At 35.1% G+C, this 21,769-nt stretch overlaps 2 protein-coding genes across 5 annotated transcripts; one reads left to right on the plus strand and one right to left on the minus strand.

The window, feature by feature from the left end:
- Positions 1 to 2,099: 2,099 nt before the first annotated feature.
- LOC108559252 (lysozyme c-1-like) lies at positions 2,100 to 2,689 on the minus strand. Its single transcript, XM_017916463.1, has 3 exons — positions 2,671 to 2,689; positions 2,373 to 2,613; positions 2,100 to 2,315 (listed from the first exon to the last, which is right to left on the minus strand). The coding sequence occupies exons 2-3, from the start codon at positions 2,611 to 2,613 to the stop codon at positions 2,167 to 2,169; spliced, it is 390 nt and encodes a 129-aa protein (XP_017771952.1). The 5' UTR covers positions 2,671 to 2,689; the 3' UTR covers positions 2,100 to 2,166.
- Positions 2,690 to 8,650: 5,961 nt separating this feature from the next.
- LOC108559254 (ankyrin repeat domain-containing protein 50) lies at positions 8,651 to 21,312 on the plus strand. Of its 4 annotated transcripts, none has more exons than XM_017916464.1 (9): positions 8,651 to 9,073; positions 15,130 to 15,461; positions 15,524 to 18,062; positions 18,125 to 18,598; positions 18,658 to 19,265; positions 19,326 to 19,543; positions 19,607 to 19,799; positions 19,937 to 20,120; positions 20,428 to 21,312. In XM_017916464.1, the coding sequence occupies exons 2-9, from the start codon at positions 15,347 to 15,349 to the stop codon at positions 20,594 to 20,596; spliced, it is 4,500 nt and encodes a 1,499-aa protein (XP_017771953.1). In that variant the 5' UTR covers positions 8,651 to 9,073; positions 15,130 to 15,346; the 3' UTR covers positions 20,597 to 21,312. The 4 variants fall into 4 exon arrangements, with proteins under 4 accessions (XP_017771953.1, XP_017771956.1, XP_017771954.1 ...); XM_017916467.1 differs by having other exon boundaries at positions 19,607 to 19,766; XM_017916465.1 differs by lacking the exon at positions 8,651 to 9,073 and adding an exon at positions 14,933 to 15,016.
- Positions 21,313 to 21,769: the final 457 nt, after the last annotated feature.

Genomic DNA, 21,769 nt, shown 5'->3' on the forward strand with positions numbered 1-21,769 from the left:
TATTTCATGCATTCGCAATTAAACAGATAAATAGTTAAAGAGCAATTTGATATACCGTAATTAAATGGTTTGTAATTTAAGAACGAAGTATCTGTATGCATTCCCAACTATATATTTATTAGAAAGTTTACAACTGAAATTAATCAACCTGATTATTTCTTGAAATTGAGATTTAAGTAGTCAAAATTTATTAAGTTGATACTAATAAGCAATTTAATTTATAGAAATGAATATCTTTGATCAAATAAGAAAAAAATGTATGTTTAGTTGCCTTCCTTACAACATACATTTGTTAATGAAATTTAATACGTACATTACAAATGGGTCTATATCGCAAGCCCGACAACCGAAAGACTGTTTATTGAAATCCCGACTGTATCGAAATCCCGACTATATCAAAATATCGACAACCATAATGCCGACTGTATCAGAATCTCGACAACCATAATCTCAACAAACATAATCTCGACTATATCGAAAATTTTTACAATAAAATTTTAAAATTATTTCGGAATGTATAATAAATAATTAATGTATAATGTATGTTTAATAATAAAATGTATAATTAATAATAAAAGTGTAGCACAAGGTGACCACTTTTATTATTAATAACAATAAACTATTATTAATTTATTTGATTTTGTTGAATTATTCATAATAAACCTTAATATTATGAAATAATCTCAAATATAATTAGATTATTAATTGTTATTATTTATTATTAATAACAATTTAAAAGTCACTACGCTCCGGAATAATTTAAAAATGTTATTTTAGACATTTTCGATATAGTCGGGATTTTGATACAGTCGGGATTATGGTTGTCGGGATTTCAATACAGTGGACATTTCAAACGTCGGGAATTTGATTGACGGTATTTCGGTTGTCGGACTTGCGATTGCCACCGATTACAAATACACCAATAACTCGTATAGTGCGGGTAATCGGATTCGCCAATATATCGGTCTGTATGAAACCATTGTCATAAAATGATTAATTCATGAATTATGTATTAGTTTATTAAATTACTATATTTAACGTTTGAAAATAGCAATTAAGATTAGTCCATTCCAGCGTTTCTCAACCTTTTTGGTGATTCTAACATATTTTTTTTGACACTTTGAGTCAAGGTGACATCTGTCATTTTGCGAGTCTTTAAAAATTTAATGTGACCCATAGATAGAGAATCACTTGTGTTTACTACAATTATTAACAGAAACATTAAAAAAATAAGAAAAGTTTCTTTAGTTTTTTCTATTATTCGTTTATTTAAATAATTTTTGAATTAAATATTCCTTAGAAAGACAAATGTATTCAACTTAGAACAGCGTTTTCCAAACTGGGAGACGCGAATATTATTCACAGTGAGCAATTTTCCAAATGACTGCTAAAGTTTTATCAATTTTATGAAATGTGGGGGGGGAGACGCCAAATGATTAAATATTTTTAATGGAGGCGTAGTAACATCAACCTTGGAAACCACTGACTTAAAGGAACATAAAGTTCTTTGATATACCATTAACAAAAATATGCGCAAACTCTAATATTCCATTTTTTTAGGTAAGAGAAAATAAAAATATTCACTAATTGATTCATTTTTATTTATTCTTGTAGTATTTGTATTAATTTTCAACATGGAACTTTAATACACGCTGTAACCTCAGTTCTCGAACAATTCGGTTTCCGCACATCAAACCAAAAGAAACACAACAAAATATAACAGTTTTCGAATAGAATTTCAATTTGTGCACAAGAAAATTGGTATTAGACTTTTCAAATTAAAACACAAATGTAAGTTCCATATTTTTGATCTAGTTATATTTACATTAACTCGTCCTTTTTCATGATCTTTTACATCTAATACTATCGATTTTTTAATACGACTAAAATCCAAGACTTAAAACCTAATGACAATTCTGTTTCTTTAGTAACAAATTTTGTTTTCCAAATTTTAATATTTTCTTAAGAAGTGACTAAATTTGAAAGAAATCAAATAATTGGACTGCGCTAGGCATTTCAGTTTTAAAATAATCGTATAATTTAAGATCAGAATTGAAGAAAATTGTAGGAAATATTTTTAAATAAATGTAAATTACGAGTAAGTATTAATGCAAGGTAATTGTATTTATTGTGGAGAAAGTTTATATACAGTAGTTATTGATTGATTCATCTGCAGTGGTTCTTGTAGGCGACCCAAGCATTGAAGCCGTTGCCGGTCAACCTCTGGTGCTCTTCGTAGATGATTTTGGCGCACTTGATGTCGTTGGTAATGTCAGCATCCCTCAAAGAATTGCAGGTCATGCCACATCCCTTGCCTATAAAGCAAAACACGAACATTACACGTACATCAAACAAATAGACTAGATATTTACCTGGTGGAGAGCACCACCACCTTTCGTTGATTTGGAAGATTCCGTGATCTCCGCTCGCAGTGTTGTGGGCGGCGGTGTTGTAGCTGGATTCCCACTTGGCGATGCACTTCCAGGTCTCGATTTGTCCCTTCGGGATGCCGTTGGCTAACATAACGTTACCAAACTCAGTTGGCGAGAAGACTTTGGCGAAGTTTGGGGTCACCAAACCGCACAGGACGATAGCGCAGATTGCGAATTTCATCTTCAAAACAGTAATAGTTGAAAAACATAATTTGTAAATTTGTTAGTTTATACTTACGGTTGCTGCTACAATTTCTAGTATGATTTGAAAAGGAGTTTCCTGCGCCTATTTATACCGAAAGTTATCATCCAATCAACGAAATAATATAATTAAGGATTTATCAATTCACTTCAAATGTATTACCAATATCTAATATACACGTCATAATAAGCAATCGAATGTGTAAGGAAATATATATTTTAAATCAACAGTAACATCCGATATAAATAAATAAAGATTATATTCGTTGATTCAATAATGAATATATTTTCAAACCTAACAAAGATTTTAATAAATGCATTCAATTATTAACAGAAATCACAAATAAATTAGTTTGAAGTAAGCATTTTTTTCTTCAATTATTACATTCAATAAATAATCATCAAATCTTAGACATAATAATAATAATTTATAACTGTCAAAATGACATTGATCTTTGTTTTAAAATGTCTAACAAATGTAACGTTTCAAGCATGCAAATAATATGCATATTTTTAAGTTTTCCATCGATTCCGCGCGAATTTATATTTTTATTCTACTATAAAAATAGCGCTCGAGGCACTCGTCCAAAAAATCCGAATAGATTCTGTAAACAAAATACGATTTATCCGAAGAGTATCCAATTCAATAGCTATTTACGCTTTGTTTATTTATACCTAAAGTTTCGCATTTACACTGGATAATCTGGTTGAAGATGTACGGACAGTAGATATGTTAGTTTATTTTGAACACACGCTTTTTCTTTACAACCAGGAGAGTTTGTTTGATTTATCTGTAAAGAATCATTCATTTATCTGCCATCACAGAAGAAGTACCAATAATTTGAAAATTGAATTGAAATAATTCAATTTATTTTTTTTAGTGCTACTTTGAAAGACATTGGCTATAACCTGAATGATCTCGTTAAATTTATTTTTATGATTCAATACGAATTTAACGTCAACTTTATAAGCAACTCGACTATTTTCATGATCTGTAAAGTGTATAACTTGTATAACTTGTTAATAAGATTAAAATACAAGACTTATGTAAACTTTAGAGATAAGAAATTGTGATCGTATATTGCAATATATATATTTTTCTTAAATCAATGTTATTCAATTTAATAGACTTAATTACGAGCTTAATATATTGGAGATAAAATCATATGAAACGACGAAAATCAAAATTATATCTGATTTTTTTTTATATAAACTTATCATAATAAACAAACGTCAGAATTTTGACATTTATGAAATCATTCATAAACGTCAAAATTTGGTCTAATTTTGAAAAGAAATATATTTTAATTTGATGTATTTACGTCTTCAATGTATTTTTTTATATATAAAGTTAATACTTAATGACATTTAAACTTATTTTCATTTTTTGCTTAATACGTTTTTAATAGTACATTAAATTTTAGAATTACGTTTTAAAAATTGATGTGAAATCCATTGCTGTTCTTAAAAAAACTTGGTCTTGGTCAACATCACGTTACCGAATTCCGTTGGGGTGAAGACCTTGGTCATTGTTGTCCTGAACAAAGCGTACACGCCGAGGGCGACGACGAGGAATTTCTTGATTGAATGTCTAGAAAATTATTGAAATTGTTTTAACGTAATTAATTATAGAGATTTATACAAAAATTCAAAAACTGTACACTTACTCCAGCTTCACGTTCACGTTTTGCAATCTTCGTTATTAAACAATATACATCTATGTTGTAATCTATTTTTCTTAAATTTAATATTAATTAAAAATTGTTTTTTTAAGAAATATTTTAGTTGTTGTTATTTAACATAAATGTCAATAGTTCAATTATGATAATGTTAAAATATAAAATAATAGAAATAATAGGAAACCTTAAAATTGACAGTTTGTCAAAAGTCAAATTTTAGATGAAGTTATACTGTAATACTTTTCCTGATTTAATTATTTAAACATGACATATTGGATGAAGTAAAAAGTTCTGAACGTTTTTCGTTACATGGCTTTAGTAAGCCATATCTCACGATGTATAAGTTGCCTCTTGTCATTCTATACTGCGACTTAAAGGCGACATAACGCTTTTAAAAAAGTTCTTTGAAAGTTTTGTGTTTAGTGAATCCAGTTCTGTGGTAGAGCGTTCCAAAATGAAGGTATAAAAAGAGAAAATTCGATACATTTTTCAGTACCACTACGACCAAGGATAAGTGGAGTAGGAACCAAAAAAAATGTGTTGTTTATGGACCCAATACAGTATCGAATGCAATAGCAAAGCGTTGGTTGAAATGCTTCCATTCTGATAATATGGATGTCGAAGATGAAATATGAAGATGAGACAAGTTGGACCGGCATGCGAGCACTTTTTCCATTGTCCAGGAACTGAAGATTAACCAGAAAACCGTTTAGAACCATTTGCATAAAGCTCAAGAAGAAGCTTGATGTATGGGTGCCACATGTATTGACGCAAAAGAACCTTTTGCAGCGAATTGATGCCAGCGATTCTTTGCAATGAAAAATGGGTCACATACGAGAACAATGAAAGATGAAAACCGCGGTGAGTCGGCCAAAACAATCGCCAAGCCCGGATTAACAACCATGAAGGTTTTGCTGTGTGTTTGGTGGGATTGGAAGGAAATCCTCCACTATGAGCAGCTCCCATCGGACCAGAACTGACCAGATTTTAACAGGCTTCTCGTCAAGCATCCAGAATTGTGTTCCATCAGGACATCGCCAAACCGTACACATCTTTAAAGATGCGCCAGAAGCTTCGAGAGCTTGGATGGAAGGTTATATCGCACCCGCCGTATAGGCCAGACCTGGCGTTTGCAAAATTTTCTTGATGGTTAAAAACTGGCCTCAAGAGAGGCTTGTGAAAATGAGCTGGTTAAGTCTTTTACCAATAGAGACAAGGATTTCTTCAATCACAAAATTATGAAACTGTCTTTAAAATGGACAAAATTTATGGAACGAAATAGCGCATATTTGATCTAAATCCAAAAATTTTAACTTTGTTAATTTCATCGTCGAAATAATGAGAATAAAAGCTCAGAACTTAAAAAAACTACTAACAATTAGGTCGCAGTACAACTACAAAGAAATATATTGGATCACGTGGATACGCAGGTTGAGAAACGCTGGTTCAATTTATTCAACATTTCTAAAAATTCTATCTTTTTATTTCAAACTCAGCAAATGAAAATAATGAAGTAATAATAGACAAAAAAAATGTATGGTTTGATATGATTGTAAGAAAATCACTGAATTTACATTAATTTACAAACAATTCAGTTTAAATGTGTTTTGAAATTTGTCTATTGAAACTATAGACGTCTGTCAAAAGTCATATTTGAAACAGCTCCTAATAAGCAGTATAGTAGTGAGTTTCCAGTAACATATATATCAGGTAAACATTGTTGTATACAACTAACTAATTATAACTCTTCTCTTGTACAGGAAAGTACCAAACGCACCGTTACTTCTTCGATGCTTTAAAAGTCCATGAATGTAGTATTGTAGCGCCAGTTTACAAGGCACAACATCATTTATGTAATATTTACACATATCGTACAATAGTTATCCGTAATGCGGACAGTTAAAAAATAATTACACCTGCTAATAATAATAAATATCGAAAAGGAAACAGAAGACACTGCCGGAATATTAAAGTGGCAAATATCGATGGAACTTCCCATTGCATTATTTACATACGCGCATGACAATGCACATTTTAATGTCGACATGAAGTGTGTCATTTCCTTCAAGTTGACGTCCTCTAATTACAAACTATCATATTTATATAGTAAATTACTGGATAAGATAAAGTACACAACTATTATTAGTCAGTGTTGCAACGCGAATTTTCCAGCTTTACACATTTATAATAAATAATCTAATTTTTTGTTGCCATCAAATTTGTATTTGTATAATCTATTATTAAACAGTTAAATTACGATAATAATTTAATCAAAACACTTGATACCGTTAGTGTGGAAATAGTTATTTCAAAGAAAAATAAAGATAGGTGTGTTTTTTGTAAAAAAAAAAAACAATTAAGTTGATTATTGACATTAAATACTTGTTCAACCAACAGCAGGTTTTTGGATGATAAGGAAATGTAACCATATAAATCGATCACATGTTGTTTTTTCATTTTAATTTTATTTGGGTTATCGAGACCCAAAAATATTCAAGTACACTTCTTCCACTCAGCTTTTTATAAATATGTACGTTAATTATAACTGTTATCAAAAAATAAGTAACGTGATGCATTTTTTTTATTCAATTTTGTTACAACCATGTTGACTTGATTTCGTAGTCAATCACGATAATGCAATAGCAATAATCTCAATTGCAATTAACGTCCAATTTAGTGCTAATTACTAATTAATTAATCAGTTTATCTCTTGAATGTTGAACGGCATGTATTCACGTATAATTACTGTCAAGCCATATATAATCTATTCATCTAATAAATCGTATTATCGAGTAACGGAATAAACAAAAGTTAATCGCTGAAGTAAATGAAAGATGATTTTAGGATATTATCATAAATTTAGCGATATTTAAAAATATTAATAATACAAGAAGATATGTGAAAAAGTATACGTACTAAAGACAATCAAAAACAGAACAGAACTATTTTGAGTAGTAGAGCTCGAAATATTTGTGACAAATTTTGTGACATATGTCATACAAGTATAAATTTACCAGATTATGAATGAAACAAGAATAAACTTATTTTATCAATTACACTTATTTATTTAAAAGTACGTTCCTTTTTTTACCTATTTCATTGAGAAGATCAATTAAAACTTATAGAGCCTCTTAACAATTGGAGTTGTTGTCACTGAAACTAACAAATAGGTATAAAATTGATAGTATTTTTAGTTATTTAATTAAGCATACTGAAGGTGTTCTTGCACGGCCAGTTAAATTATTTTAACAAATACTTATCATATTCCATTTTATGAAAAAAAAAATATGAAAATTTACATAATATGCACCAGATAACTATACTTCGTTTGGTGTGTACGTACCAATATATCACAATATATGACATAAATAAACAAGTTACATTACAACGCCATCTTACGTCTCCGCATAAAAGTAAATAGTTGGATCATTTATTATGATGGTAAGTGGCCGATAAGCGTCAATTGAGGACAGAAAAAGGTCCGTAAGCAAAAAAAAATAATCGTGTAATGACTGTAGCATAAATTATAATTGGAATTAACGAAATACTTGAAACAGCTCCAATTAATTGATTACTGTACCTTGATTAATATACAGCCTTCATTTAACACAATTAATTAATTCGTTCAATTAAAAAAAATATTTTCCTATTTTTATATCAATTTTAACATCGAATGAATTTATCAATATTTCATTATTGAATTATGAAAACAAAGTATTAATTTGTCAGATGTCAGTTTTTGACAACAGCCAAAAAAGTAAATTGATTTGCGTTTTGTTATAGGAAAATGACAAATGAATACGATTAATTAGTTTCAAAAGAGTTTTGTTCAATATTATTGAATCATGAAAATCATATACATTAAATAATCATAAATATTAAAAATAAAAAATTTACTAGTTCGTTGACAGTTATTGACAGGCTAAAGAAGCAGATGGCATTTGGATGAATGCAGATCTGTTAAAAAGCGCTATTATTGTGCTACTTATGTGCTTATTATTGTTATAGACCACTGGTGTATCTTCGTGCTGTACATTTTGTATAGCAGTGTCTCTAAATAAATTATTAGAAATAGATGCAATTGTAATGGTCTGCTTAATTGCTTAGTCATGATTAAAATACAAAATTGAAGTATGGAAAAACTGCAACTATCATGATGGGAGGTAAATGAAAAATATGGACACGGTGCAATTATCATATTTTTGCCTGAATACGTTTAATTTATACGATGTTGCGTACGTTGAATGCAAATGAATATCTTGAATATAGAAGAGGAGGCAAACCAACTGGCTTGCTCCGGTCCTATTATATCCCATGAATACATATTAGATGTTGCAGCGCCGTCGGTCGAGCGGCGTCAATAGTTCACACACACAGACCATCGGCAATATCCGATCGAGGTGGTCCGCGTCCCATGCAACGGCAGAACCATCGCATCATAAACACACCCATATGCCCCCATCGCATGCATGCAGTTTAAATGGACTTGTCCCCACAGCAGCAGAAGCAGAAGACGACCAGAACAAAAAGCGAGCATTAACATTTCAAAAGGCGTTCCGGGTCCATCTGGCGGCACCATCTCCAACCTCCTTCTGACATCGGCCCTTGCATATGTCATAACCAACAAAAGTTTATGTGTGGTGTGCAGTGAGGATATTAAAACGCCGTCGACTTCTGTATACTCCAGAAAGAAAACAAAGCGGAAAACGTGCGGAAAATAAACGTTCATCGGATTTTCATGAGGGAATCGCCAAAGTATCGGTGAGTTTGTTTTGCACTTTGTACGTTTCACAGTGAAACAAGAGGAAAAAAAATGAAAGGAGGAAAGAAGAGAGGAAGCCCACGGTGCAAAGCCCAAGAGCGACCTGCGAGTGTCAAAGTGAAATAATAATAATAATGAGAAGAAGAAAAAAGAAACCAAGAGCGGAGGAAAAGAAACAAGAAACAGCACTATTTATAGGCAGGCCAACAGCGAGAGTTTTATACGTCGTTCGATTATGCGGTTATTATGTTTTGCTTTCATCCGCAACAGCAATTAGTCCAATCGAAATCCGTTCCACAGTAAGTCCGAATCCGTCCTCTTCGGCGTTCCTTTCAGACCACAGTCTAATTGAATTCAATTAGACGCGAAGAAGCGCATTTATTCCAATAATAATAATAATGGGATGCGATCGCACGGGCACATAAAAAGGCACCCCCTCTTCGTTTCACCGAAGGGTGGTTTTTGCACCTTTAATAAACACGGCTGTGCCTAATTGGTATCAGTCTGCGCTGAATGAGTCACGGCTCATTCTGCATACATGACCTTATGAAATTTAAATTGATGACATAATAATTTACTTGGCTCTTCGTTATTTGCAATATACGCCACCCAAGTCATAGCTAGCTTTGTTTTTTTTTCTAGTTGTTTACATAATTACGTGCATGTTTCTGTATTCGTATTCCTTTCATTGAACCAATCCATTCACCCAAAACATTCCCAATTCCTCGAATGCTAATCCTATTTGATTCGCCTTGCTTAATTTTAACAGTCCATTTCACCAAACATTGCAAACAACATGAGACAATATACATTGCATACAACATTGTTTAACACGTTTTTATTTTGCATGTCTTTTATATTTATTGCATTTAAGCAATTTCCTGCACTAAACATAGTTATTATACTAACGCTAATTCAACTTTGTTTTTAAACAAGGATCGTTGAATATCTGTATTCTTAAAATAATTAAGGTTTTTTTTAGTAAAAGCAATTAACGCCAACAGATGCATTTTATAGATCTTATGTCTCCATCATCAGTATATTCTTGTTTCTTACAACAAGAGTCTTCCGCAATGTATGTTAATTATACTACAATTACAATTAAAAAATTCTTTATTGTTCATTTCAATTCGTTGAGAGGATTGGCTTCTAATTAGTCTAAAAAAATACGTGAACCAAGACATTTATTATGTTTTCCTATCTTGTTATTAAACATTCCATATATCAAACAATAACAAACAAAAAAACAAAAATTCTTCTAACATCAATATTTTATATTTATTTGTTTATACAACATAAAACCTTAGATGAAAAAAAAACAATTTATTCTTTATTTTGTCTAATATTATTACTACTAGTTTTTATTTATCAATAAAGATTATCTATAGAAAGATGTCAATACTAGCAATGTTATTGTATCAATGAATAAATAAATAATTTCTTCATTAGCATATGTTTGTTAAAGGGCCTTATCTAATTGATTTGTCAATATTATCATCGTGGCAAAGCATTCTATTTAAATACAAGTTACATTATTAAGAGATTGACAATTCATGACATATGTCATGAAATAATCAACTGAAATGTAATTTAATTATTGAGTTCTGTTAAGGGTTAAATACTGCTTCATGCTAAAAGTAACATGTGCTGATGTCGTTAGTTTCACTTCAATTCGCCATTTCATGAGCTTTCCAGGCTCCAAGTGGATTGAGCTCCTGGAGATGCTGTGATGCAATTATTGGATTTTCATCCGGCGCGAGTAACGTCAGCAAACTTTGTTTCCTGATATCCATCGTTCGGAATCAAAACTGTGTAGAGGAGAGGAGATATAGAATTAGACCCAATTTTACAGCACCGTGGAGCGATAACAGTTCTAGATTCGATAAATTAACAATTGCATTGGGAATTTCACTTAGATAACAATATACAAAATGTTTTAGTCTTTACAAAACAATTTGTTACTTTCACAGACTTTTGACTCAGTCAAAACAGTGACATTATTTATCTGCTTACAGAAACCTATTTCAGTCGTGATTACGGTTTTTAAATTGAAAATGAAACTAAACTTGAATACAGTTATAACAAAAATAATTAATGATGATTATAGAAGTAAAATGATTTATAATTCTTGAGTGGTTTAAAGTGAAATAAATACCGCAGGAAGTGAACAACGTTTGTGGAATTTCTTCGAAAAAAAAAAGTCTGAAACTTTGAGGGAAATTAATGAGGAAAATCGTGCCAGGTTCCACTGAAATCTGTATTTGTTGCCAAGGCGACTTCAGTCTATTAAGTACGCGGATCTATCAAGATATTATTTTAATAATTACAAATATTTCTAACTCGTACATTCGATTGATGACAAATGAACAGCGCTTGCTGTTATAATACAATACTTTTAATGCACACGTCTTCGAAAGGCGTTAATTAATAAATATGAATATTCGCAATATTTCAGTTAAATATTACGTTTCATAATTAATTTATAAAATTATGAAATTAATCAATATTAGTATAATAGCATAAATGTAATTTCTAATGATGAAGTTGGTTTATTCGTTAATTGGATTTTTGCTTGGAATTTATGGAACATTGTTTATTTAACTGATTTTATATAGTCATTCATTGTATTTTGAAACTTGCTGAAAATACTATGTATGCATAATCCATTTAGATTGCCCGTTTTCCTGGTAACAGCTGTCAACAGCGAACAATTTTATAAACTATAATTAAATATAATGTATCTGCGCGAAGCTCATACTGGGAAATTGTGCAACTTATTTACATTCTATTCGGAATTATGAATTATGAGAAATTATACCGGCAACGTTTCGTCGGGGTGGAGCGGTAATTTCATTAAAACGCGCATAATATTTTTCCTTTTTCTCTCTTCTCGTTTAAGTGTTCGAATCTTTCTCAACGGAAATTAACATGTGCATGGATATGTACACAAGAATCACGCGGAGATTATATTTTCGAGTAATTCTAAATTTAGTTACGCTTATCCGTTAGAAACAAAAGAGCGACGAGGCGCGTGGAAAAGACGGAAAGAATCTGTACCGTCTCGTCGGAGGGAACGTTACAAATAATAGCGAATTGAATGTACAGATTTTGCAGTCGCCGGAACCGTCGGACCATTGTCTTCGGCCGCCGAGTTACGCAACTCGTCCCGTAACCCGGAGAAAATTCCATTTCAATGGGAATTCTCATATTGTCGGCGAAGACATCAAATCGGCGCTTTCAATTGAGAGAGTGAGAGGAAGGAAACACGCACGCATCTAACTTCAAAAAAGATTCAATCAGTTAGGACGCAGATCTCTCGGATGCGAAAATCCTAATTACGATCATTATTCGGATGCAGCTCTTAACTATGCGAGCCAAGAACTTCGCCTTGCAGGAAATTGCTTTTTCAGCACATGCACCTCATGTTCATGAACGGCGTTATCAACCGATTGCAGAAACATCGACCTTGAAGAGGCAACGCGATCTGATCTACTTGTATCTATTCCGTTTGACATTGACATTTCATTAAAAGAAAAGAAATATTCTAAATTAAAATGATTGGACTGATCATTGCAAATTACAGATTCATATACGAATTCTCCGCACGCGCGTCTATTACAAGTATTACACATTCTTGTTGAGATTCTATACAAGATTACTACTACACTTATTAGATATAGGTCCTCTAAATCTTTATAATATCGATTACACGGTTTATTTACTATCGATGTTGTTGTGAGATAGCGTTGTTTCTGTGTATTTAGTATAAACTCCATTATCTTGTAGGCGGAAATGAAACTCCCCGTCTATATGGTCAATAACCTTTTAGTTGCGTTTCAAGCAGTAATAAAAATACATTTATATTATTGTTATTTCAATTCGTTGCAAACATACGTTGAAATATTCTGATAATGTCCAACGCGATTATTGTTTATTCATCCAATAATTCAAATTTATGGTAAAATTTAATATACATTTCCACGAGAAACATCAGATTTATTGACTAATATAAATGAAAGTACTATATTCCTTTTTCTTTATGTAATAATATTATGAGCTAAGTTTTTTAAATCTTTTTTTTTTCATTATAGTTAAAAATAACTTATTTTTAATTAACAAAATCAGTAATGATACATTTATTTGAAATAATAATATTAGAAGCAAGTATTTCTAACAGTTATAATTTTACAATTATATTCATACCGTTAATATCGACAATTAAAAGTATCAAAGTAACAGATTATTGTATGAAGAAATTTAAGTTTAAAAAAAATGGACTTTAATTGTAACCAACTGAAAAATATTATTCTCATGCCTGCGACAACGACATGTGTAAAAGCCTGGTAAAGCAATCTGTGATAACGATGAAAAGCTTCCCGTATTCTCTTCGAATCGTTGGTTTTATTTAACGATAGGAAAAGATACTGGAGATATGAGCGTTTTAACACGCGGTTGATTTGGAGCTCTGCTCGTAAGCAGCGAGCGCGGTCTCTATATACATGAACACATGTACTATAAATGTTTTTTGCAATGCGCGTCTGCTGGTGAAGACCTATGATGACGATACCTCCATCCGCAAGTATGTTATAAGATCCGATCCCATCTAGGTCAGAGCCTGGCATAAAAATGATTCCAAACAAACAAGCGGCTTGCTGAGAAATGCGAATGGAACAAGATTACAATGTTTAATATTTGTCAATATTTAGTTTGTTTTTTGCTTTGCTAAATACTTTGCTCATTGTATCTAATCGATTTTCGTATAATAATCGGTTAGTTCTCGCTTTTGTAAATATTTTCAATTTTTATTTGCAGTAAATATTTATCGAACAGCATACCAATTCCGGAAATTCCGATGTAATTGTGTTCAATTTTTAAAACAATGCCGGAATGTAAATTCTATAGTTTTTTTACGAGTTTATTTTTAATTTATCTAAAACAATCCAATTATTTTATGAAACATGGTTTTAGTTCATTTTTTAACAATTATATATTCTGGTTATGTTTCTTTTGGAAATAGTACAACACTATCATCTGAGCTTTAATTTATCTAATGTAATCAAAATTTTCAGCAATTTGCTGCAGGCTGCTGCCATTTCTGCAACGAAATGCAAACCTCTTATTGCGAAGTTATCATATTTGCATTCGTTTAAATTGCCGGTCGCGCGGCTGCGGTTTACATATTTCATTTTATTATAATGAATATTAGCTTCCATTTGAAATACCGAGTGGCTTATAGGAATGTTAATTGAATGCAAAACTAAATAATAATTTGCAAGTTTAATGAGTGCAAGAGGCATCATACGCCCGCAGGTCAAGGAACATTTATTTTGTAGATGATTTTGCAGCGATTGCTGCTCAAAATGTTTCGAATTTATTAGATTGTATCGTGTCGTAAGTGGTGGCTCGGCGATATTAAGAAGATGCCTTGACGCTGTCTCATCATAAATTGTCACATATAAATGTTTATATGTACGTATGTATAAGCATATATCCTTATCACAGCCGGCCGCTCCTGGCGCGAATTCAAATGTCCTCTTTTGATTTTGATTTGGCAGTCGGCGGGTGTTACATTGTGCCCGAAGGTTTCTTTTCCTATTTTCGAACTGCGAAGAGGGAAACGAAAAATGCAATAGAGGAACGTAAATAAACATTTCGCAGGTTCGGTTACGTACTAGATCCTTCTCTTCTAAAAGAGTTACTGCGAGGCAATCGCCTTCATTGGGCTGCCGCTCCGCATTGGCTTCCGTTCGTTGCGAAGTTGAAGTATGCGCTTCTTAATTGATGCTATTGTGTGTCACTCTTACTTTCCATATACTATTTTTTTGTAATTCAATTGGCAAACGCGACGTGCTTCTTTCAGTCGCTCGCTGCATTCTCGTTTAAGCTGTATCTCTCTGGCTATCATCACCAGAGCAAAGCCATTTTAATATCGGTTTTAATAGGTAATAGCAGTGGTAAGATTATTGGGTTTCTTGTATTTAATTGGATATGTTCCAAATGCTTGTGTTTATATTTTCCGTTCGCATGTTGCTAAATGATATGTAATATGTTGCAGGTATATATCTTTGATATTGCATCAAACATGTCTCTACCAGTTATTTGAGCGTGGTGAACAATTACCATCATCATACACCTCCTGTATTGCTCTCATGAACGTCAATGGCGAGAAGGATTGAAATCATGTAGGTGAATGAACTGAGAGGAAACCCGCGCAGAGATTACGCTTCTCAGGAGTGTTCCTTTGGTAGAAAATCCTCGAGAACGTTGGAAAGATGTCGCAACACGACGACCGGAAGAAGTTCTATTGCCGCGAGTGGGCTTTCCAGAAGTTGTCGCACTGCCTGGACCAGAGACCTATTTCTAAAACATGCGGCGCACTCTTGCTGGGTAAATATTTTCGTTAGACGCTGTCTATTTTTACCAAAATTTATTTATTTATCTGATCCTAGGTGGCCCCGGTTGCGGGAAAACGACGTTCTGCTCGGAACTGTGTTGGCCTTCGCAGGGACCAAGCGGTCGGCAACAGCGAGCCCTCAACAGGAGGCTGCTGGGCCATCACTTCCTTCAAGGGCACAACGAGAAGAGTCTGTCGCTCAGCGAATTCGTGCGTTCGTTGGTGACGCAAATATTGAACCATTCCACTGAAAGCCACAAAGAGCGTAGCATTCGACGCAAATTAGCCTCTGACGATAAAAACACCACTTACGAGCAAAATATCTGCGAGGAGAATCTCTACAGCAATATAACTAACGAGGAGGTTAATAGAACGACCGAGTCGGCTACACCTCCCGTCCCGAATCTCCCTGTGAACCCGCGTACTCTGATTGCTGACGCCTACTTGGAAAAACTCAAATCTGATCCTGAAATACAAATTGCCTTGCGGGCGAAGAACATCGAATCTAATCCGGACGATTGTCTGAAGAGAGCGCTGCTCTTCCCACTATTAGAGATCGATCCGCCAAAAACTTCATTGTTTCTATTGATCGACTCTATCGACGAGCATTCCTTTGTTTACCTCAACTCCACGCTTACGCGTTCGAAACCTCGAGACCGGAGTTCTCAATCGAAGACAATAGCCGAGTTATTAGCCAACCATCATCATTTATTTCCGCAGTGGCTCCTACTGGTATGCACGGCACGCAAACAGTCCAAGAGTATAGCGAAGATGTTCACGGGGTTCAGGAAACTAAGTCTCGATGATCTGCGGAAATCGCAAGTTGTACGAGACGTTCAGCAGTACATCCTAGCTCGACTGGACCAGGAAAATAGTTTGAGGCAACACATCTCTAGAGATACGGCCGAAATGCTTAACCAACTTCACATTAAAAGCAATGGATGTTTTCTCTATCTAGAAAAAGTATTGGACGGTGTTAGCGAGAATTTTATCGTTTTGAGGGAAGTACGCGAAATACCCGGCACCCTCAACGGTCTCTATTTGTGGCTTTGTCAAAGGTTATTTAATAGACGCCAATTCGCCAAAGTGCAGCCATTGCTAAACATAATACTAGCAGCTAAATGTGCTCTCAACGAAAGCCTTTTGTATGATATTATGCGAATCAATAGTGTGTCTGCAGATGATTTCAAAAAGCGATTTCAACTTCTGCGGCGAATAATTGTCGTGTCGAGGAGCGGAACGATTCGATTATTCCATCATTCTTTCTCGGAATGGCTGCTGGACATAAAGCACTGTACTCAAAAATACCTGTGCAACATCTACGAGGGACACATCATCCTCGCAATGTACTACACACTGCACGCAAAATATTTGAACAATCAAGAGATATATGATTATGCGTTCCATCTCACCAGGATGGAACAGTATCTCAATGAGAAGTCCGAAGGAAAGCATCACCTCAAAATGTCGCAAGATCGCAGGCAAATGTCTGTCGCTGATGGCACACTAGATAAATCAGCAACGGAAATATACTGTGATTTGAAAGCTTTGGAAGAAGTGAAAAAAATGGAGGACGATTTTGATAATCTGCAAATGGAAACCAGTTTTGTCGGCGACGAAAATAACGGTGATGAGTTTGTGGTGCAGGAAGAGAAACCACGTCCTGACGACTTTCCCATTTACGCACAAGTTAAGAAGGATAGAAACAAGGATCACCAGCATTCCCTTGTTTCCACGGAGGCTGTGGAGGGTAACGATGCTAGCAGCAATACGAAAGTTAACTTGGATGTCCACAGTTTAACAGTGCTTTGGCTCATATTGAGCGGCTGCAATATTGAAGAGTGTCTGTTGGAGGGGAATGAAATGGCTGGCGTGAATTTTGGAGCGTTCCTGCCTACTGATCCGAAAGTATTGAAATTGCTTCTAGAATCAGGAGCAGTCGAACAAAATGATCTGGAAGGATGTGACTATGAAAGTCAGGTGTCCATCGCAACGTCTTCATCGGAACCCAGTCCGGAACCTCTTTTCGATTTGCACGACATTCATGGTCAGGCCGCGCTGCATGTGGCATCTCGACTTGGTCAGACGGAAGTGGTTAAGGTTTTGTTGGAGGCTGGCGCCAACGCAGACCAGGCCGATATGGATGGATGGACGCCTCTTAGGGCAGCTGCTTGGGGCGGTCACACAGAAGTTGTCGAGCTACTAGTGATACACGGATGTTCCTTAGATAGCATGGATGCTGAAAATCGAACAGCCCTTAGGGCTGCCGCCTGGTCAGGTCACGAGGAGATAGTCAAAGTGTTGCTGCAGAATGGAGCCGACGTGAATCTAACTGATCACGAAGGTCGCACAGCCTTAATCGCGGCCGCTTATATGGGTCACGCCGAGATCGTGGAGCATTTGTTGGACCACGGCGCTGACATTGATCATGCTGATGCAGATGGTAGAACGGCTCTGTCAGTAGCTGCCCTATGCGCTCCGCGAACTCCCGGCGTTGGAGTAGTTGCAACACTGCTAGAGAGAGACGCAAGTGTCGATCATAAAGATAAAGAAGGAATGACACCACTGCTGGTAGCATCCTTCGAAGGACACAAGTATGCAAATTTAAAATAATATCAGATGCATTGATTATATTATACGTATTGTTTTCTTGTAGGGATGTTTGCGAGTTATTGTTAGAAAATGAAGCTGATGTAGATCACTGTGATAGCAGCGGCAGAAGCCCTCTGTGGGCAGCAGCCTCAATGGGTCACGCCCCCGTAGTTGCGCTCTTGTTGTTTTGGGGCTGCTGCATCGATTCGATGGATTCCGAAGGACGAACCGTGTTGTCCGTAGCAGCTGCTCAGGGTTGTGTGGACGTCGTCCGCCAGCTTCTAGATCGCGGTCTAGATGAGCAGCACCGCGATAACTCAGGTTGGACTCCCTTGCATTACGCTGCTTTTGAAGGTCATCAAGATGTCTGCGAGGCGCTATTGGAAGCTGGCGCCAGGATAGACGAGACGGATAACGAAGGAAAAGCACCGTTAGCATTGGCATCGCAAGGTGGACACACTGCCTTGGTGAACCTGTTCATCGATAAATATTGTGCAGATTACGACCAACGTCCGCATGACGGTAAAACAGCATTGAGGTAGTTTCATTTACTCTAAGTTTGCAGTTAGGGCATATCTAACAAATTTTAATTTGTAGATTGGCCGCTTTGGAAGGACACTACGATATTGTGCAACTTCTACTTATTGATGGGGCCGATATCGATATGAAAGATGCAGATGGTCGCAGCACTTTATACGTGCTAGCATTGGACAACAGATTAGCTATGTCCAAGCATTTTATTCAGGAAGGTTCAGATGTGGAGACTAGAGATCTGGAGGGCCGCACGCCCTTACACGTGTCAGCTTGGCAAGGTCACACGGAAATGGTAACGCTTCTATTGACTTCAGGGAAGGCCAAGGTAGATGCTGTAGACTTAGAGAACAGAACAGCCCTTCATTCGGCAAGCTGGCAAGGACACAGTGAAATCGTGAAGATACTCTTGGAACAAGGGGCAATGCCAGATCACACATGTAACCAAGGTGCCACAGCTTTAGGAATCGCAGCACAAGAGGGACACGAGCAGTGCGTGGTTGCGTTGTTGGAACACGGCGCGGATCCGAACCATTCGGACGCCTGCGGAAGGAACGCCCTCCGAGTAGCAGCCAAATCCGGTCATCGTGGAGTCGTTAGACTGTTGGAAGAGTATAACGCAAGGAGTCACAAAACTGCACACACCAGTAGCAGCGCTAACAGCATTAATTCTGGTAAACGTCAAGACGATAAGTTTTGCAATAATATGTTATCGTATTTATATTCAATTGCAGTTTCCACCACTGAAACGAAACCGTCGTTTGCAATTTTGTACCCAAGCGCTACAGATTGGAGCGACCAGCAGCGCCGGTCTATGGTGTCACTAGGAAATCACAGTTCAAATAGCAAATCCAGTTCAAACCTGACCGGATCGAGTCACTCTAGTCGGCATGGTGGAGGTGGTGGAAGCGGTGCCAGCGAGAGACAAAGAGAGACTGTCGCAACATCACAGGTATATACGATATATTCTCCCTTTCAATCCCAATGACAGTACTAATCATTCTATTATTTGCAGCCGTTATCGTTTACGCAGCAGTTGCAACAATGCACCAGAGGCGCGAAGACGCGGCCTCTGAGTAAGCTGTTATCGCCTCTCCAGAGCGAACCGCAAAGCCCTATCTATGCTTCACCTCCACTTAGTCCCGTTCACGATTCGCTCGTTCCAAATGTATTCAGTAAGTTCAGGAATGCATTCCAGTACTTGAAAGGTAGTTTAAATAAGCAAACGAATCCATAGACGCGCGAAATTGTTGAATTATTATTATTACACATAATATTTAATGGACGTTGGCTGTCAGTCGAGGACTAATTTACTAATTATCTTTTTTATATCTCTCTGTGCCAGGTGGGATGAACATTTATCAACCGGTGCTGAAGCAGAACCATCTCTCCAAAGCTCCGGATCCGCACTTTGCGCGCGATACCCATATGCGTATCATTCTCGGTAACTCGACTAGCAATGGAGCATCAAAAAGCGAGAGCAAAGACAAATCGAAGAATCAGAGTCAGGATAGTAATAACTCATCAAGGTAATACAAACGAAATGTATGCAAATAGAAACAATGGTGACTTTATTTTAATTGCGTGAATCAATTTAATTAATTTATCAATCTTACATTTTTACGCATGAAACATTAATGAAATAATCATAATAATAATTAACATTTATGAGAATATATCATCTTACTACTAAAAATCAACTGTTCTTATCTACAGCTGAGCGTGCAATTAAGCAGAGATAATACGAGCACAAAACTGAACGTTCGATGTTCGAAAGGCTTCACTGTGCATTTGATAATTGTTAATATTCATTACAAATTTGTGTTATAATTTCAGTTCTAAACCGAAACGCAACGGAATCGTGACGAATCCCGCGCTTCGACTTGTGGCGAACGTGAAGAACGGCTTAGACTCGGCGGCGGCGAATTTACGCAAATCCGCGAGCGGTGCGAATCCCAGCACCAAGACGAACAGCTTCCACTGGCGAAAGGAGACCCCGCTGTAATGTCCATCACCAAAGCCCAGACAACCAAACGACCGCCGACGCACTTGCTAAACTAGTCAATATGTATTTAAAAAAAAAACAAAGCAAAAGAAAAACAGGTGAGAGCTCCACGATCACCGGGTAGCGAATAAGTTTAAGTATTTTTAAGTTCTACTGTTATCAATGTATCGTAGGGCCGGAGAAAGAGGACGATTTTGATCACATTCGTTTATTTGAATAATAATAATGCATAGAATAAAATTCCACGAATACCTTTAACATGTTTTCTCTTCTTTTCATTATATCTTATTATTAACTGTATAAACGTAAAAGAAGGTATCGGGATTATTTTGTATGTTCCAGGTGGGTTTCCAATTTTGTATGCGAACGGTTTACGAATGGAAACGGTATCAACAAAATGCACTAGTCGTTTTTTTTTTAATTAAAAAAAAAATATATATATATTAATACAAAGAATTTATGTACATTAGAAGTAATTTTGTTTTAAACATTATTACCGAGAATAAAACTATCTGATGAGAAACAATAAGCGAAACTATGGATACTACAGTATATATATAATATAATAATCACTAATACTGAATACACACGTACACTCACACAACACATATTTCGAATAGATCTTAGCGATATTATTATTATTTTTAAGTGATAATTTATAATAATTCTAAAAAAGAAACAAATGAGGCCTATATTTAAACATCGTACAGTATTTATTTATATTTGACTTTCTACTCTATATTTCATTTGTATGTGTTTAATTATTATTTTTTTTTGTGGCTGAAATTGTAAAACAACGTAGAGGCTAAATTCTTATTGTGATAGAATTAATAGGTTTAAAAATTTATAGAACTTGATGATAATGAAACTAATAATAATACATACAAAAATATACCTATATAACGGTCGATTTTCATTTCTTTGAGCTACTTAGCCATTCACAGATCAATACACAATACAAGAATGTTTGTCTATTATTTTGTTTATTTTTATTTTAAACGATTGAGGAAATAATAATTTAAAAAAAAAATAATGAGGGGTATGGGATGCGGACGATGCGTCCCGTGATTGAATGAATGAATGATGATGGAGAAGAAAAGAATAATTTTTATACTACTATATTTAATGATATTAAGAATAATGATAGTAATAATGGAGAAAATATATATGAAA

The sequence above is a fragment of the Nicrophorus vespilloides genome, unplaced genomic scaffold (genome assembly GCF_001412225.1).
Source record: "Nicrophorus vespilloides isolate i.1.1-1 unplaced genomic scaffold, Nicve_v1.0, whole genome shotgun sequence".
In the NCBI taxonomy this organism is placed as follows: Eukaryota; Metazoa; Arthropoda; class Insecta; order Coleoptera; family Silphidae; genus Nicrophorus; species Nicrophorus vespilloides.

What these genes read in the sequence shown, in the direction of transcription:
- LOC108559252 (XM_017916463.1), bottom strand. Translation starts at nt 2,613, where the DNA reads ATGAAATTCGCAATCTGCGCTATCGTCCTGTGCGGTTTGGTGACCCCA. An exon ending in GTGGTGGTGCTCTCCACCAG is followed by an intron (nt 2,316 to 2,372) that starts GTAAATATCTAG and finishes TTTGCTTTATAG; the next exon opens with GCAAGGGATGTGGCATGACC.
- LOC108559254 (XM_017916464.1), top strand. Translation starts at nt 15,347, where the DNA reads ATGTCGCAACACGACGACCGGAAGAAGTTCTATTGCCGCGAGTGGGCT. An exon ending in ATGCGGCGCACTCTTGCTGG is followed by an intron (nt 15,462 to 15,523) that starts GTAAATATTTTC and finishes ATCTGATCCTAG; the next exon opens with GTGGCCCCGGTTGCGGGAAA. An exon ending in AGACTGTCGCAACATCACAG is followed by an intron (nt 19,544 to 19,606) that starts GTATATACGATA and finishes TATTATTTGCAG; the next exon opens with CCGTTATCGTTTACGCAGCA.